Source organism: Chlorocebus sabaeus, chromosome 11 (genome assembly GCF_047675955.1).
Source record: "Chlorocebus sabaeus isolate Y175 chromosome 11, mChlSab1.0.hap1, whole genome shotgun sequence".
In the NCBI taxonomy this organism is placed as follows: domain Eukaryota; kingdom Metazoa; phylum Chordata; class Mammalia; order Primates; family Cercopithecidae; genus Chlorocebus; species Chlorocebus sabaeus.
Genome location: NC_132914.1, coordinates 101,225,462 through 101,241,678, shown reverse-complemented (window position 1 = coordinate 101,241,678; position 16,217 = coordinate 101,225,462). Strand labels below are relative to the sequence as shown.

At 42.0% G+C, this 16,217-nt stretch overlaps 1 protein-coding gene across 1 annotated transcript in view; it reads left to right on the top strand.

Moving 5' to 3' along the window:
- The window catches only part of GLT8D2 (glycosyltransferase 8 domain containing 2), a 74,179-nt gene that overhangs the window by 53,839 nt on the left and 4,123 nt on the right, over window positions 1-16,217 (top strand). The window contains 6 exon segments of the mRNA XM_073021043.1: window positions 5,326-5,497; window positions 9,736-9,853; window positions 11,702-11,786; window positions 12,388-12,500; window positions 14,719-14,885; window positions 15,861-15,973. Of these exon segments, the coding sequence (XP_072877144.1) occupies window positions 5,326-5,497; window positions 9,736-9,853; window positions 11,702-11,786; window positions 12,388-12,500; window positions 14,719-14,885; window positions 15,861-15,973 (768 nt within the window).

The window sequence follows — 16,217 nt, the reverse complement described above, 5'->3', positions numbered from 1 at the left end:
AAACTTTCATTAAGCACTTCCAAAGTGCCAGACTCAGTGGGGATAGTATAATGAACTTATAGTCTAGTGGAGGAGACAGACACATAAATAGATTCTTCCAGTGCATTGTGGCAAATGCTCAAATAGAGATATCTAATATTCACCCATCTGTTCAGATTGTATTGAAAATCTACTATGTGCCAGGCACTAGGACAGCTGCAGAGGATACAGAGATGAACAAGATACCCGCCCTCACAGAGTTCTTAGTATAATAGGAGAAAGAGGGAAGACATGCAACCAAATAAATTCCAATGCAATTAATAAATTCAACCATAGGCAAGGCCACAGCATAGAGAAGATGTGTGTTAATTTGTGTAGGGAGCTGTTAAAGGCTTCCCAGAGGATCTGATGTTGATACTGCATTTGGAATGACTATGTAAGGGTTAGCCATGCAGAAAAGGATATTGAAAGCATTCCAGGCATTGGGAACATCATGTGCAAAGGCACTAAGATAAGAGTAGTATTCAGGGAACCACAAGGAGTTTGATGTTGCTAAAATAGAAGGAGGTGAGGCTGGAGAAGTGAGCAGGGGCTAGATCATGAGGGGCCTTGTGTGCCAGGCGAAGAAATGTGGCTTTACCTTTTAGGAACCAATGAGGAACTTTCCAGCAATGAAGAAACATAGACAAATTCGCATTTTTGGCCGATCACTTCACGGGCAGCAGGTAACATGTCACATGATACCTCCATAAGATTATAACTTAGTCCAAAAGGAATAATCCTTAAGAAACTTTTTTTGGGGTTTGTTTATAAAAATAACTCATGGTTTGTATTAGTCTGTTTTCATGCTGCTGATAAAGACATACCTAAGACTGAGGGAAAAAAGAGGTTTAACCGGACTTTCAGTTCCACATGACTGGGGAGGCTTCAGAATCACGTGGAAGGCAAAAGGCACTTCTTATATGGCAGCAGCAAAAGAAAATGAGAGATGCAAAAGTGGAAATCCCCGGTAAAACCATGAGATCTCATGAGATTTATTCACTACCATGAGAACAGTATGGGAGAAATCACCCCCATGATTCACATTAGCTCCCACTGGGTCCCTCCCACAACATGTGGGAAATATGGTAGTACAATTCAAGATGAGATTTGGGTGGGGACACAGAGCCAAACCATATCATTCCGCCCCTGGTCCCTCAAAATCTCATGTCCTCACATTTCAAAACCAATCATGCCTTCCTAACAGTCCCCCAAAGTCTTAACTCATTTCAGCATTAACCCAAAAGTCCACAATCCAAAGTCTCATCTGAGACAAGTTTCTTCTGCCTATGAGCCTGTAAAATCAAAAGCAAGCTGGTTACTTCCTCTTCCTAGATACAATTGGGGTACAGGTATTTGGTAAATACAGCCATTCCAAATGGGAAAAATTGGCCAAAACAAAGGGGTTACAGGCCCCATGCTTGTACAAAATCCAGCAGGGCAGTCAAATTTTAAAGCCCCAAAATGATCTCCTTTGGCTCTAGGTCTCACATCCAGGTCATGCTGAAGCAAGAGGTGGGTTCCCATGGTCTTGGGCAGCTCTACCCTGTGGCTTTGCAGGATACAGCCTCCCTCCCAGCTGATCTCACAGGCTGGCATTGAGTATCTGTAGCTTTTCCAGCAACAGTGCAAGCTGTCAGTGGATCTCCCATTCTGGGATCTGGAGGATGGTGGCCCTCTTCTCACAGCTCCACTAGGCAGTGCCCCAGTAGGGACTCTGTGTGGGGGCTCTTACCCCACATTTCCTCTGCACTACCCTAGCAGAGGTTCTCCATGAGGCCCCCGCCCCTGCAGCAAACTTCTGCCTGGGCATCCAGACATTTCCATACATCTTCTGAAATGTAGGTGGAGGTTCCCAAACCCCATTTTTTTACTTCTGTGCACTCAGAGGCTCAACACCATGTGGAAGCTGCCGACGCTTGGGGCTTGCACCTTCTGAAGCCACAGCCCAAGTTCTATGTTGGCCCCTTTCAGCCATGGCTGGAGTGACTGGGTCGCAGGGCACCAAGTCCCTAAGCTGCATATAGCACAGGACCCTGGGCCCAGCCCACAAAGCCATTTTCTCCTAGGCCTCTGGGCCTGTGATGGGAGGGGCAGCTGTGAAGACCTCTGACAAGCCCTGGAGACATTTTCCCCATTGTCTTGGGGATTAACATTTTCCTCCTTGTTACTTACGCAAATTTCTGCAGCCAGCTTGAATTTCTCCTTAAAAAATGTTTTTTGGTTTTTTTTTCTATCACATTGTCAGGCTGCAATTTTTCTGAACTTTTATGCTCTACTTCCTTTATAAAACTAGAATGCCTTTAACAGCATCCAAGCCACCTCTTGAATGCTTTGCTGCTTAGAAATTTCTTCCACCAGATATCCTAAATTATCTCTCTCAAGTTCAAAGTTCCACAAATCTCTAGAGCAGGGGCAGAATCCCCCTGGTCTCTTTGCTAAAATATGACAAAAGTCACCTTTGCTTCAGTTCCCAACAAGTTTCTCATCTACATCTGTGACCACCTCACCCTGGACCTTATTGTCCATGTCTCTAACTGGCTTTTGGTCAAGGCCATTCAACAAGTCTCTAGGAAGTTCCAAGCTTTCCTACATTTTCCTGTCTTCTTCTGACCCCTCCAAACTGTTCCAACCTCTGTTTGTCACCCAATTCCAAAGTTGCTTCCATATTTGTTGATATCTTTTCAGCAACGTCCCACTCTACAGGCACCAATTTACTGTATTAGTCCATTTTCATGCTGCTGATAAAGACATACCTGAGACTGAGAAGAAAAAGTTTTAATTGGACTTACAGTGCCACATGACTGGAGAGGCCTCAGAATCATGGCAGGAGGCGAAAGGCACTTCTAACATGGCAGCAGCAAGAGAAAGTGAGAGATGCAAAAGCAGAAATCACTGATAAAACTATCAGATCTCATAATACTTACTCACTACCATGAGAACAGTATGGGGAAAACCACCCCCATGATTCACATTATCTCCCACTTGGTCCCTCCCACAACATGTGGGAATTATGGGGGTACAATTCAAGATGAGATCTGGGTGAGGACACAGAGCTGTACCATATCATGGTTACTTTAGTCACTTTGGAAAGTATAAGAAATATAAATAAAATCAAAATCACTCCTAACTCCATAAATAGACATAGGTCCATTTGCAAATATGTACGTATCAAATTGTGATCAAATACTAGAGAGAATTTTGTATTTTCCTCCTTAACAGTGTTTTATGAGCATTCTCTCATGTCAGTATATATATTGTGAAAACAAAATTATTCTAGTGGTAGAAATTTCAGATGCAGTAGTTAGCTGGTAGAAAAGATGTAGAAGGAGAAAGAGGAGGCCATTCAACGTGTCTTAAATTACACAAAACACAGCACCTGGTAGTTAGTTTCTTTTTTTTTTTTTTTTTTTTTTGAGATGGAGTCTTGCTCTGTCGCCCGGGCTGGAGTGCAGTGGCCGGATCTCAGCTCACTGCAAGCTCTGCTTCCTGGGTTTACGCCATTCTCCTGCCTCAGCCTCCCAAGTAGCTGGGACTACAGGCGCCCACCACCTCGCCCAGCTAGTTTTTTGTATTTTTTAGTAGAGACGGGGTTTCACCGTGTTAGCCAGGATGGTCTCGATCTCCTGACCTCGTGATCCGCCCGTCTCGGCCTCCCAAAGTGCTGGGATTACAGGCTTGAGCCACCGCGCCCGGCCTAGTTAGTTTCAAGAAATGTTTATTGAATGAAATATCAGCTAGAACTACCCTGGACCTCAGGGATAGAGGTTTTCCAAAAAGGATCTGGAACGAGAAGGGGCAGGGGGAGAAAGGGGGTGGAGAGAGAGAGAGACACACACACACATAGAGAGAGAGAGAGAGAGAGAGAGACAGCTTTAAGTAAAAATCAGATGAATACTTTATAGTGGATACTGGATACTCTACTTATGGATCATTATTCTTCTCCATGGCTGAAAGTTGTATTGTGACACTAAAGTATGATGTTATGGCTTTGGTATTTTATAGCATAGCCAGGCTCAAAAGAAAAATTATTTATCTTGTGCATTAGTCATGCTCTTTCCTTTACCTCCTTCCTCTTGCTGTCAACATTTGAGAAACTCGACTAGAGTGGGGATAGGAGAGGGAAAATTACAACGAGTATCTTATAGCAGTGTAGGCAAAGTGAATATTCTGATTCAGGGAAGAGCTGAGGACTGTTGGACAAATGAGGCTTTTCAGTTCTTTGTATGTTTTTTAACTGTGTGTGTGTTTTAGGCTAGCCAACTGACTCCTGTAAGATAGCTCCAAAATATAGATTTTGTGTTATGATCAAAAGGGCTCGCTGTCTGATGTGCTAGAATCCAACACTATGACCCCGGGTTCTGAGAAAAGCAAAGCTTTTTCTTGTAAATCGACTAACAAGGAGACAGGAGCTTTTAAGACAGTAATTTTATTAGAAAAGGCTCAGGGGTGGATTCTGGGATTAGTAGGTGATTGATGGAAGGGAAGAGGAGGTCTAAAAAGTCCTGGGGCATGCACAGTTATCTCTTCATGCTACCTCATGGGTCTCATGTGCAAATCTGGGAGGAGTTAGTATGAAACACGGGGCGGAAATCCAAGCTGTGACATCAGCAAGCTTGTTCTGAACAAACTTCAGTTGACCAGATTGGCTCCAACTGATTTCAGCCCGTTTCTTAATCTCAGAAGGAGAGAGAGTTTCATCATTTCAGCAATTTTTTTTGTTCTAATCTATCATTCTGCAAACTCAAGAATTTTTATTAGTCATTGGTTTCTTTAACTCTTTGGAAGTATGGTTTCAATAGTGACATAAACAAAATAGAAGTTTATTTCTTCTCTCAAGTATAAGTCTGATGTATCAGTTCCACAATTATCCAGCTCAAGATCTCGTCTATATTATAGTTTTGGTGACCTCAACAAGTAGCTTCCATCTTGTGGTCTAAGCTGGCTACTCTAACTCCTGCTGTCATATAAACAGTCCAGCCAATGGGAAAGGGGAAAGGCAAGGGGGTAGGTGAGCATTCCTTTGAAGGGTAGACCCAGCAGTGGCACACATTACTAGCATCCCATTGGTCAGAACTCAATCATATAGAGCTGCACGGGAGTCTGATAAACCAGTCTTCGTGGCTATGTGCCAGCTAAAATTCCAAAGTTCTTTTCTAAGGGAAGACAGAACGACTAGATATTGGAGAACAATCAGCAGCCTCTTCCACACTATGCCATCTTCCCGCAGGAGTGTGGAAGATGCATTAAACTGGCTCTACTGTGAAATTCTTTCATGTTCCAAGGCACCAATTTTGATGTTTCCAGATGATGAATCCGAGACTCCTGAAGAACTGGAAGAAGAGATTCCTGTGGTGATTTGTGCTGCAGCAGGGAGGATGGGTGCCACTATGGCTGCCATTAATAGCATCTACAGCAACACTGACGCCAACATCTTGTTCTATGTAGTGGGACTCCGGAATACTCTGACTCGAATACGGTAAATTGTGTCTTGCAGACTTTGGCACTTTCTATTTCCTTTCCCTCCCTCCCTCCCCCCACTCCCTCCCTCCCTCCCTCTTCTTCTTCATCTTTCTGTCTTTCCTTCCTTCCTTCCTTCCTTCCTTTTTCTTTCTTTCTTTCTTTCTTTCTTTCTTTCTTTCTTTCTTTCTTTCTTTCTTTCTTTCTTTCTTTCTTTCTTTCTTTTTCTTTCTTTTTTTCTTTCCTTCCTTCCTTCTTTCTTTCTTTCCCTCCCTCCCTCCCTCCCTCCCTCCCTCCCTCCCTTCCTTCCTTCCTTCCTTCCTTCCTTCTCTCTCTCTCTCTCTTTCTTTCCTTCTTTCTTTTTCTCTCTCTTTCTTTCTTTTTTATCTTTCCTTCCTTCCTTCCTTTCCTCCTTTCCTTTCCTTTCCCTTTCCCTTTTCTTTTTCTTTTCTTTTCCTTTCTTTTCTTTTCTTTTCTTTCTTACAGGATCTTGCTGTGTTGCCCAGACTGTAGTGTGGAGTGGTGCAATCACAGCTCACTGCAGCCTTGACCTCCCTGGCTCAAGCAGTCCTCCTGTTTCCACCTCCAAGTAGCTGGGACTACAGGTGCATGCTACCACACCCAGCTTATTTTTTAATTTTTTGTGGAGAGCTTTGTTGCCTAGGTTGGTCTTGAAATCCTGGGTTCAAGCAATCCTCCCTCCTCATACTCCCAAAATGCTGGGATTACAGGTGTGAACCACTACACCTGGCCTCTACTTTCTTATATTTCCTTAAATAGATTTCCTTTATTTTTGGATTAAGAAGAAATAAACAGAAAATTAAAATTTGAACATATTATAAAAATGAAAGATAATTATAAAATTTTGGTATGGAGTGTGTCTCTCTGAGCCCAGAAATCATCAAGAAAAGTGCACAGATTTGACTGCATAACATTGAAAAACTTTACAATGATGAAAAATACAAGTGAAGCTATTCATACAATAGATTAGGACAAAATATATATATTTTTTTTCTGAGAAGGAGTCTTGCTCAGTCACCCAGGCTGGAGTGCAGTGGCGTGATCTCACTGCAAGCTCCGCCTCCTGGGTCACACCATTCTCCTGCCTCAGCCTCCCAAGTAGCTGGGACTACAGGTGCGCCCGCCACTATACCCGGCCAACTTTTTTTGTATTTTTGGTAGAGACGGGGTTCCACCATGTTGGCCAGGATGGTCTCGATCTCCTGACCTCGTGATCCACCCGCCTCGGCCTCCCAAAGTGCTAGGATTACAGACGTGAGCCACCGCTCCTGACCAGGACAAAGTATTTTTAACATCTATTATAGACAAAGAATTACTATCCAAAATACAGAATTGTTACAAAAATTTTAAAAACACAAACATTTTAAAAACATAGTTAAAAAATGGGCATAGAATATAACCAGACAATTCACAGAGGAAAAACATACAAATGGCCAAAAACCTGAAAAGGTATTGTAGGCTGGGTGAGATGACTCACTCCTATATTTCCAATACTTTGGGAGGCCAAGGAAAAAGGACGACTTGGGGTCAGGCTCGAGAGCAGCCTGGGCAACATAGCAAGACCTCTGTCTCTACCAAGAATTTTAGAAATTAGCTGAGGGTGGTTATATGTAGCTTCATGGGAGGCTGAGGTGGGAGGATCCCTGGAGCTCAGGAGTTTGAGGCTGCTGTGAGATAAGATTGCACCACTTAACTCCAGCCTGGCCAACAGAGTGAGACCTTGTTTCAGCTAAAAATAAATAAATGAGTCTAGGCGCAGTGGCTCACTCCTGTAATCCTAGTACTTTGGGAGGCCAAGGCGGGCAGATCACCTGAGGTCAAGAATTTGAGACTAGCTGGGCCAACATGGCGAAACCCCGTGTCTATTAAAAATACAAAAATTTGCTGGACATGTTGGCACTTGCCTGTAATCCCAGCTACTGGGGAGGCTGAGGCCAGAGAATGGCTTAAATCCAGGAGGTGGAGGTTGCAGTGAGCTGAGATCACTGAACTCAGTTGAGATCAGCTGAGCCACTGCACTCCAGCCTGGGTGACAGAGTGAGACTGCATCTCCAAAAATAAAAAATAATAAATAAAGTTTTTCTATGTTATTAATAGGAAAATGTGAATTGAAACATTTTTGCATTGTTGAAAATGAAAATAAAAATGAAAACATATATGTCACTTCAGTGACATAATTCTTCACTCATCAAGTTGGCAAAAATTAAACAGAACAACATTACCCAATGCAGGCAAATGGACCTGCTTATTCCTTATTTACACAATGTGCATTTTCTAAGTTGGTAAAGCATTTGGCAAGGTCAACATGGCAATATCTATCAAAAGGTTGTATGCATATATAATTTGACTCACATGCCATTTCCTCTTCCAGGAATCTGTACTACAAAAATTCTAGCACATATTACCAAAATGTGTGTACAACAATGCTAGTTTCAGCATTATGTAAACTAGTGAAAACATTTCAAAGTGCTGAAATGTCCACCAATGGAAGAATATTTAAATGAACTGTGAAATATGATCCAGATGTTAAAGAAAGAAGGCACTCTGTCTAAACAGACATAGGAGATTCCCAAGGCATATTGTTAAGTGGAAAAAGCTAGTTGCAGTATAACTCGTATAGTATGATCTACTTTATGAAATTCAAAACCCCTAACTATAAGTGTGTACATGAACATGTATGTGTTTCTGTGAAGAAAAAGAACTGGAAAGCTATCAAATTGTTAACACTGACTATCTCTTGGGAGGACAGAGGAATCGGGGAGGGTGCTGATGAAGGGAAATTCAGGGTGTTTCAGTATTATTTGATCATTCAAAAGGAGAATATATTTACACACTGCTTTTATAATTAAATGTTTTTGTAGTGGTGCCTTCAGGAGGTACTGAGATCTGTAAGGTGTTTTTGTGTAATCTAAATGGCCCTTGGCTGCCCTGGGTTTTGATGTCTTGTGTATGCTTTCTGGTTTTCTGTCTCATTTCTCACTCTCCTTATCATACTATTGCTCATCATTCACTTAGCCTGTTGTTAACAGTCCATTAACTGTCCATGGGTATGAAAACTAGATAACTAAATCCAAAAGGATGGCATGTATAAGGTTTCTGGGGAAGGGTTTGTCCTTAGCAAAAGGCATGAGCCTCATGACTTTCTCACTTTGGCCAGGGGCTGTTTCCCAGTTCTTGCTGTCCAGTCTACTCCCTGCCCCCTTTTACATATTTTAAAGTTTTTTTCATTGAAGTAGAATCCCAAAACAGAAAATTGCATAAATCCAGTGTGCAGTTTACTGGATCATCACAAAGTAAACACACTCATGTAACATCCAGCATGTTCTCACTAACAGTATAATCAGTCTTTTTAAGTTTGCCATTTTGATTAGTGTCCAGTGCTATCTAGAAATTTGAGGTTTCCTTATTTCTAATGTCATTGAACACTTTTCCCACACACTTTGTAACCATTTGGAAGTAAGTGTTCAGGTCTCTTGCCTATTTTTCTGTTAGTCTATCTTTTTTTAATTGATATGACCAATTATTTTTTCAGATTTTGCAGATCTAAATTTTGTTCACATTTAATTCTTTTGTTGATTTTTAGTCAACAACAAATACTACCCTAGGTGACTTTAGTCATGGGACATTTTATTTTGAGATTATTTCTACCAAGAATCTCATTATGAATTAGATACAAGACAAAAATTCTGCAAGACCAAGAAAACAGAAGGGGAGAGGGAGGGGGAGGAGATGGGGAATGAAGACAGATGGGGAAGATCAAGGGACCAAATCAAAGAGACAAAGGTAAATTCAAATCAGCCTTGGAGTCGAAACCACAGAGTAAAAATGACTTCGATCAAATTTGAGGGTTCAGAATGTCCTGTTTCATAACATTTCAGAGCTGTTACCACATGGCGAAGACAGTACCAGCAATCACAGATGCTGCTTTATAAGAAAGAACACTTTTCATTCTTCCTGTTTCCTGGGGAAATTATTTGGATCTGGGGAGAGATTTGGTTATTACTATTTTGCTTCATTTCCTTTGCAGAAAGAGTTACGTGATTGAGGGGAAAAAAAGATTTAAAGTCACACCAGATGGGGAGAAAGGTCAGAAGGATTTATTGGACTAAACTCTACTAAATTTACACACATTTTAATTTTAACTTTCTAGGGAGGTAACAGATTGACTCTGGGGCAATAGGCAAACGGAGGAAAGAATTGAAGGATATACTAGAGGTTTTTTGGTCATCTTTTTAGAAAATGGATTGAACATTCCAAACTGAGAGAAATAAACTTTAAAATCGTGGAATTCAACCCGATGGTCCTCAAAGGGAAGATCAGACCAGACTCATCGAGGCCTGAATTGCTCCAGCCCGTAAGTAGGGAGCACAAAGGTGCTGCGGACAGTCCTTGGTGAGACCTATGTTGAGTAAAGGAGTGCTAGTCACCGGGATGCAAGTGGAATATTATTTTTGAAGCCTTGTGGTGTTGATCTCCACCAAACTCTGCTTATGTGTAATTTATAAGCCAGCTGCTACAGAAAGGATTTTAGATGGTTTATAGAAGCACAATGAAGTTTATTAAAGAAGAAGTGAAGCATTAAAAAAAATGTAGAATGCATTTACGGGTGTGAATATGTCTGTGGGGGTGGGAGCTGGAGAAGGGCCAGGTAGCTGAGGCCAGGAAAAAGTATCCCAAACCCACCGGCTGTTGCAATATTTAACTGTGATTGTACGTTAAATCTGCCTCTGAGTGTCCGATAGTTAAGAAAAAACAGTAGCCTGATGGATTATATACTTCCTAGTATTGACTAAGATAATATATTCAGGAGACACCAACTCTTTTCCTAGCGTTGGGAATCTTAAGGTATTTTACTGCAAGAGTTCTTACCAAAGGGACCCTCTCCTGCATAACAAGTGGTGTTTTTGGCTGGATGCGCTGGCTCGTGCTTGTAATCCCAGCACTTTGGGAGGCTGAGCGGGAAGGATTGCTTGAGCTCAGGAGTTTGAGACCAGCTTGGGCAACATATTGAGACCCCATTTATACTTTAAAAGTTTTATTTAGTGACCAAGCGTGGTTGCTCATGCCTGTAATCCCAACACTTTGGGAAGCTGAGGCAGGCGGATCACGAGGTCAGGAGTTCGAGACCAGCCTGGCCAACATAGTGAAACCCTGTCTCTACTAAAAATACAAAAATTAGCTGGGTGTGGTGGCAAGAACCTGTAGTCACAGCTACTCAGGAGGCTGAGGCAGGAAAATTGCTTGAACCCGGGAGGCAGAGGTCACAGTGAGCTGAGATCATGCCACTGTACTCCAGCCTAGGTGACAGAGTGAGACTCTGTCTCAAAAAAATATATTTTTTAAAATTAGCTAGGCATGATGGCACACCCCTGTAGTCCTAGCTACCTACTCAGGAGGCTGAGGTGGGAGGATTGTTTGAGCCTGGGAGTTTGAGGCTGTAGTGAGCTGTGATCATGCCACTGCACTTCAGCCTGGGCAACAGAGTGAGACCCTGTCTCAAAAAAGAAAAAAAGACAATAGTGGTGTTTTTGATAGCAGTTTTACAGAAACTGCAGCCACCTTTTACATATGATTGTTACTTAAATTCATCCCTGAAAATTTACTTAATTCTGAGACCTCTGTCCATGTGGTCTCTCCCCAGTTCCAGGTATTGTCAGAGTACAAGCTAAGACTTCAGATTAAGCAATGTTGTCAGTAATGAAACTTCGAAGTTCCTACACACAGGTCATACTGCTCCTTTTTCTGGTTCAAGGAGCTAAAAGGTTGAGCTTGCTGTTGGGATGGCACGTGTGTGTATGTGTGTGTGTGTGTGTGTGTGTGTATTTAAGGTTGATTTAATTGACAATTATCAACATTACTGCCTGTAGAGAAAGGCAGGTGATTTGTGCCGTAAAAGATTGACTAAGGAGCCTCTGTGACTCCCACTGCAGCGGTTCACAGAGATGAAAGTGGCAACAGCCTCGGCACTAGGGGGTTTGGATCTAGCAGAACAGCTGATCCGCCAGCGCTGGCTTCAGCCCCAGGCCTCAGATAAGTTGGGCATTGGGAAGCTCAGATGAGACATCTTGCTAGCTCCTGTTTCATTCTGCTCCAAACCTGGAGCTAAGCGGAGGCCATGGTCAAAGCCGACTCTCCAGTACCCCCAGAAGACACTAAGCCATATGCCTCTCCCCCACCATCATTTCTTTTGTTGTTTTAACAGCTGAACTTTGTTCGATTTTATCTCCCTCTACTTATCCACCAACATGAGAAAGTCATCTATTTGGACGATGATGTAATTGTACAAGGTACTCTCGCTAACTGCCAAGAACACTTGGAAAAGAAGCAGCTGATAAGTAGAATAACTGTCTCTCTTCATTTTTCAAATAGCTAATGCTCAGTGAGTTTTGACTGCTTATTTAAGTTGTGAGTACAGTATTGTTGTAAATGTGGAAGTATTTTGGAAACGGGTTGATACTTACCGAGACAATCCAGTTTGACTCTGATTGTCAAAACCTGCAATAAATAGCTTGGTAGCCTTTCCTTTCCCTATATCCCTATAATGTATGGAAATGAAGCGTCACAGATGACAGTCTTAGGAGTGAGCTAAGTTTTGGTGTTTAAATGTTGTGTTCTGTCTCTTCCACTACAAACAGGATACGCATTGGTGTGGTACCTACTGAGCAACAGAAATAAAGAAATTAGATCAGTGCCAATTTGAGCTCATCATTAAGTGGCTTTCTAAATCTGTAGGCACGACTCTTACTAAATAAATTGTCAAGCCACTTGAAATCAGGGATCCAATACTCTTCTCCCATAGCAAAATCAAGAACTGTTTAAGCTCTAAGGCTCTATCTAGCCCGAAAACAAATGCTATAATGTTTTAATTGCTGGTGTTTCTAAATTCAGGTGATATCCAAGAACTTTATGACACCACCTTGGCCCTGGGCCATGCAGCGGCTTTTTCAGATGACTGCGATTTGCCCTCTGCTCAGGATATAAACAGACTCGTGGGACTTCAGGTGGGCATATGCTGTCTCGGAAGTCCTCCCTTCACCCTACAACTCTGGCCCCTTCTCCCCGCTCTGCAACTCAAAATGAGTGTAACCTCCACCTTGAAATCCTCATGGGCCAGTCTGGACTGCTGGGCGGCGGAACAGTACAGGGGTCTGGGACTTTGGTTCATATCTCAGCTCCATGCCTTACCAACTCTGAGATGACTTACTTTAACCCTGCAAAGTCCCACCTTCCTTACCTGAAATATGGGAACAATCATGTCTACTTTGTTGTGTCTTTGTGGGCAATAATGAAATAACATGATGCCCAAGTGTCCAGCATGAAATAAAAGCTCCAGAAATGATCATTGTTACCTAGGTGGCTCATCACCATGCTCTCTGTCAGAGATGATGTTTTCTGTTAAAGAGACTTGCTGAACCATTGGTTCTATTTTCAGAGTTTTGACCATCGCTTTTAGCCCCCTTCCAGTAGAAGAAAATATTGATTTTGTTAAGGGTAAAGATCTCCTTACTCTGATGGAACTGAGGAAAGTTGAACCTACATGCAATGCTGAAACTAAAGGGGTAGCTTTGAAATAAGAGGTGTTATTAAGAGTTGAATGCTGTTTTTCAAAAAAGCTTCTAGCAAATCATTTTATGTGTGTGGCATTTTAAGGCACTTCAAAGCATAGGCTCTGCGACCAGATTCAATTTTGTCAAAATCTTGGGACTATCACTTGGTAGTTTTATGACCTCAGGCAATTTACTTAGCCAGTTGTTTCTACCTCATCTGTCAAACAGAAGTAATAATAGTACTTCCCTTGTAGTTATTGTGAGAATTAAATTAGTTAATACATACAAAGCTATTACATGAGAGTAATGAGGTAGTACATGTAAAGTTCTTAGAAAAGGACCTGGTGCATAGAAAGTACTCAAGTATTTCCATGACTCCTGTGTGAGGTTTGAGAGCATCACATTAAGGAATTATAGATTATGACAGTCTAGATGGGTGAAAGAATGTGTATGTCTTGCCCCATACTACATTCATTCAACAACTACTTATTGAGTGCTTACTCTGTGCCTGACACTGTTTTAGGTGCTAGTAATACAGTGAGCAAAATGAAAACTCTTGCTTTTGTGTATTTCACATTCTAGTGGGAACAGACAGACAGTAAACAAATAAAATAACAGAGGACTCGGGTGGAGGCAGGGCTGTATTTTAAATACGGTAATCAGGGAAGGCTCCACTGAGATTGTGCTGTATGAATCTAAACTTGAAGGAATCGAGGGAACCACTTGTGCAGGTGGTTAGCGGGGAAACCCTCCAGGAAGTGGGAAGAAGTGTAAAGATATTGAGGCAGGGGTGAGTCTGGTTCATTAAAGGTGGTCACTGTTGCTGAGGGATCAAGAGGAGAATAGCAGGAGTTGGAGAGGTATTGGAGGGTCAGATGATATAGGGTATGGCAGGCCATTTTAGGAACTCTGGCTGTTTCTGTGAATGAGATGGGAAGCTATTGGAGGAGCTTAGAGGAGATGAGTGACCTAGAGACAGAGTGGGGTGGAAAACAGTGGAAGCAAGGATACTGGTTAGGAGGAACTTGCAGAAATCCAGTGAGTGACAACTATGGCCTGAACAGGAAGGTAGCAGTAGTGGCAAGAGAAGTGGTTGGCTTCTGGCATTTTGAAGATGGGACCAACAGGATTTGCTGAAAGATTTGGATGAGAAGAGAGTGACAAAAAAGGAGTCAAGGAGGACCTAATGACCCCGGGTTTTTTTGCCCAAGTAACTAGAAGGATAGAGTTGCCATTGACTGAGGTGGGGCAGATGCAGGGAAGCAAGTTTGGGATAGGATTGGGGTCAATTTTGGGATGTAAGTTAGAGCTGCCTTACTAAGCATCTGAAAGGAGACATTTGGATGGCAGTTGTAGCAGGAGTTGGAAGTCCAGAGGAGAGGTCAGGGCTGTCAGATGGGTGATATTTAGAGCCATGAGACTGGACAAGGCTGTTTATGGAGTTGTTGCTAGAGAAAGGCACTAATGCTGCACTCAGACCTAGGGCATTCAGCATTTAGAGGTTGGAGAAATGAGGGAAACCAGCAAAACAAAACAAAAACAACAAACTACCAAGTGGCCAGTGACACAGGAGGAAACCCAGAGATACTGCACAAAGGTTTCAAGAAAATGATCATTTTCCAGAAACAAAAGATTCACTGGTCAAAAGCATGCACATCCTGTTCCCTTACAGAATACATATATGGGCTATTTGGACTACCGGAAGAAGGCCATCAAGGACCTCGGCATCAGCCCCAGCACCTGCTCTTTCAATCCTGGTGTGATTGTTGCCAACATGACAGAATGGAAGCACCAGCGCATCACCAAGCAATTGGAGAAATGGATGCAAAAGAATGTGGAGTACGTGAAGACTTCTCTACCATTTTTTGCATGCTTGGAAACAAAATCATTCAGTTAATTTTCCACGCGTAGTTCAAGGGTTAGAAATATTTCACAGTCATCTGAGGTCAGATTTTCTTACAGAGGCAATGTTAAGAAAGAAAAGGGGACAGTCAATGAAAATCTTTCCTCAAAAGATATAAATCAGAGGAATCAAGATCCTGTGGAGTGAGGAGTCCCTGATTATACATTTTCCTAGTAAGCCGTTGAAAAATGTGACTTGAGTTTTTTCCACCCAACAATCTTCATTTATCTTAGTTGAGTTTCCCCTTCTAACATAGATTTCTTATTAAGGATTATTATGTAAAATCAACTTTGCTTTTTAAGGTTGGTTTTTAAAATTTATATTTTTTCATTATCAGAGTTTTAAAATAGAGTCCCAGCTACTCGGGAGGCTGAGGCAGGAGAATGGCGTAAACCCGGCAGGCGGAGCTTGCAGTGAGCTGAGATCCGGCCACTGCACTCCAGCCTGGGTGACAGAGCGAGACTCCATCTCAAAAAAAAAAAAAAAAAAAAAAAAATAGAGATGATAAAAATAACTCTAATACAAGCACGATTATCACATCATTGTATTGCCTAGCAGTCTTGTGCATCTGGATATTTAAATACCATCATAACCTTGAATTTGCAAGTAAAGTTATTCTAAATAATGTAGGATTCGAATTTGATCTCCTGTGTCTACTATTTAAAACCCTGTGGGTTAAAATGGCAAAATATTAATACTGTTAGTCTAGGTGATGTATATTGGAGTTCATGATATTTTACTATTTTGTGTATGTTTGACAATTTTCAAAATGGAAGTTGGGGGAGAATGAAAGGCCGTGGTCTTAGTACATAGTGAGAGAATGTCTTACATCGTTTACAATATTAGATTCGACTTTATCTGAGTTTGTGGGGCCTCCAGGCCAAATGTTGTTTTTCTATTTCATTTCTTAGGGAAAACCTCTATAGCAGCTCCCTGGGAGGAGGGGTGGCCACCTCCCCAATGCTGATTGTGTTCCATGGGAAGTACTCCACAATTAACCCCCTGTGGCACATAAGGCACCTGGGTAAGTATTTTAGAAAAACGATTTAGAAAAACGCAAATGTCCATTTATTTTTTAATTTTTTTTATTTTTGAGACAGAGTCTCTCTCTGCCACCCAGGCTGGAATGCAATGGCACAATCTTGGCTCACTGGAACCTCTGCTTCCCGGGTTCAAGCAATTCACCGGCCTCAGCATCTCAAGTAGCTGGGATTACAGGCGTGTGCCACTACGCCCAGCTAATTTTTGTATTTTTAGTACTGATGGGG